The following is a 2,831-nucleotide window of genomic DNA, read 5'->3' on the forward strand; positions in this document are numbered from 1 at the left end:
GAAAAACTTCTAAAAATTATAATAATTTTTAAAAACATTTTTTACAAATTTTAATAATTTTACAACTTTTTAATATTTTAATAAATTTTAAAAATTTTGCAATTTCATATATATATATATATATATATATATATATATTATTTTTAGGTAAACTATTAAAATAGCCAATTTTGTTTACCTCATGTTATATTTTAGTCATTTATGTTTAAAATTTAATCATTTATGTTATTGCGTTATAACATTTTATTCACTGAGCCGTTAATTGACGTTAATGGTGTAACGGTAAGCTAATGTGGCACGTTAAATCATCATTTCAAACAAAAGTTTTAGGTTAATTTATACAATCGCTCCCCATATTATTTTGTTTTGAGTAATTTAATTTTTTTTTCTTTTATATTCTTTTAACTTTCTTTTTTTATTTATTTTTCATTCTCTTCTGCTTCTCTTGTTGTTTTCCTCCTTCTTCATTTCTTTTAATGTATTTTTTCTATATTTTCTATTTGTTAAAACTAGTCTCTATGCTTTTATTTTTTTGAACAATTTAATTTTTTTGAGTGAGGTGAGCTTGTGGACTAGTTTTAACATAGAAAAACTATGTTAAAAGAAATGAAGAAAAGAGGTTAATAGAGGAGAAACAGAAGACAATGGAAAATAAAGAATAAAAAAGTTAAAAGAACATAAAAGAAAAAAAATGTTCAAAATGAAAAAACACAGGGACCAATTATATAATTTAACTTAAATTTTTTGTTTGAAATTATGATTTAACGTGCCACATCAACTTTTCGTTACATCGTTAACAATAATTAACGGCTCAATGACTAAAATGTTACAACACGATAATGTAAGTGCCTAAAATGTAACATTTCAAACATAAGTGATTAAAATGTAACCTGAGTCAAACGGAAAGGACTATTTTGATAGTTTATCCTATTTCTTTTAGCGTACGGACCAAAGTATCGTAGCTTGTGGAGTAGGATATTCTCTTGCAAGAAAGCGGCAGAACTAGGGTTTCGGCCGCGTAATACAGTTGTATATAAACTCCTTAAACTCTCACTCTCGCATAAGCATTAAGCACCGAGGCACACACTAGGAGGCGACGAACTCTGAGGCGGAAAAGTTACACAAAGATGGAGCAAACATTCATCATGATCAAGCCTGATGGCGTCCAGAGGGGTTTGGTAATGTTTCTTCTTCTTTCTCTCTTCCAATTTTCGGTTTTTTTTTTCAGCTGTATTATTCTTTTATCCGATAGTTTGATTCTCTTAACTGCTAGAAATTACAAATAAAAAACGATAAAGAATCTGTAGTCCTTAGTGAACTCTTGTAGTTAAGCTCGTAGATCTAATGTCTTGAGGCAGGGAATATTGGTTCAACTTAGCTAGGCTTCACAGAATGAGTACTGTTGTTTCTGTTTCTTTTTGAAATCTATTCTTTTGCATGCTAAGGCTATAAAATCAAAGACTTCGAGAGATGAATTCTTAAAAAAAAGGTATTTATTTGGGACATATGAAAGGTTCTAACGTTTTTCTGATTTAGCACCTTATTTTGTTGGATTGTGGGTTAGAAATGAGAAACTTGTGTTTCTTATGGAGATTGTTATGTCTTTCAGGTTGGTGAAATCATTGGCAGATTTGAGAAGAAAGGTTTCTATTTGAAGGGTAAATCCATCGCTTTTCTAATAACTTTCTCTGATTTCTGTTAGTGTTTATGTTAGAGATGATTGAATGTTCACCATACTTTTTGTGATACTTGAATTGAACAGACAAAAGTGGATGTTCTTTTCTATTTCTGTTGACATTATCGGCACTATGTTACTTATTTCACCTTGGATGTGCCTAATCTAGGTTTGAAACTCATCACCGTGGATCAATCTTTTGCTGAGAAGCACTATGCAGACCTCTCTGCAAAACCCTTCTTTAATGGGCTCGTAGAGTACATTATCTCTGGTCCTGTTGTTGCTATGATTTGGGAGGGTAAGAATGTTGTTACCACTGGTCGCAAGATTATTGGAGCCACAAACCCTGCTGAGTCTGCTCCTGGAACAATCCGTGGTGACTTTGCAATTGACATTGGCAGGTATAGATAGTCCTCCTCTCTTTTACTTTCGATGATTGAATACCTGTTTCATTGAGTTTAGGCATATCTCTTAGCATTTTGTTATATGCCCTTGAGCTGAAACTAGTTCATATCAGTAGTGTTGAATTTGGTTGTTTTATTTTTGCAGGAATGTGATTCACGGAAGTGATTCAGTTGAGAGTGCTAGGAAGGAAATCGCATTGTGGTTCCCAGAAAGCCCTGTTAACTGGCAGAGCAGTGTTCACCCCTGGATCTATGAGTAGATTTCAAATTAAGCTGTTTCAGATCATGGCATCCTTGTGTTTGCTTCTTGTTAGTGAACTTTTTTATGAACTTTTTACTGAATTACCTCTAGTTACTATTTAAGATGTTTGTTTGATGCCATTATTTTTGTTCACTAAATTAATCAAGTTCTGAAACTCCAGCAACTGGGTATTTTGGTTTGTATGAATAGAATTTCGGTTGGATTTGCCTAATCTAGGTTTGAAACTCATCATTTCTCATTCCACATTGCAAAATAGGCATAATAACTAGTCAAAGCACATTGGTAGAGGAGGAAGTGTCAAAGTTTCCGCTATTTTCAATTAGTTTTAACAATTTGTGGTTTATATAAAATTTATATTAAATATAATATGAAGTGTTGAGGAATGGGAAATCTTTGATTCTTTTAAGCCTACTAAGGGCATTCGCTAGGGTGATCTTTTTATCACCTTATTTATTTGTCTTGAGGATGAATCACCTTGGACATTTAACCA

At 32.1% G+C, this 2,831-nt stretch overlaps 1 protein-coding gene across 1 annotated transcript; it reads left to right on the top strand.

The window, feature by feature from the left end:
- The first annotated feature begins 995 nt into the window (after window positions 1-995).
- LOC105791707 (nucleoside diphosphate kinase B) lies at window positions 996-2,552 on the top strand. The gene is made up of 4 exons (XM_012619914.2): window positions 996-1,178; window positions 1,610-1,658; window positions 1,845-2,076; window positions 2,225-2,552. The coding sequence occupies exons 1-4, from the start codon at window positions 1,128-1,130 to the stop codon at window positions 2,337-2,339; spliced, it is 447 nt and encodes a 148-aa protein (XP_012475368.1). The 5' UTR covers window positions 996-1,127; the 3' UTR covers window positions 2,340-2,552.
- The last annotated feature ends 279 nt before the right edge of the window (window positions 2,553-2,831 follow it).

This window comes from Gossypium raimondii, chromosome 8, assembly GCF_025698545.1.
Source record: "Gossypium raimondii isolate GPD5lz chromosome 8, ASM2569854v1, whole genome shotgun sequence".
Lineage (NCBI taxonomy): Eukaryota > Viridiplantae > Streptophyta > Magnoliopsida > Malvales > Malvaceae > Gossypium > Gossypium raimondii.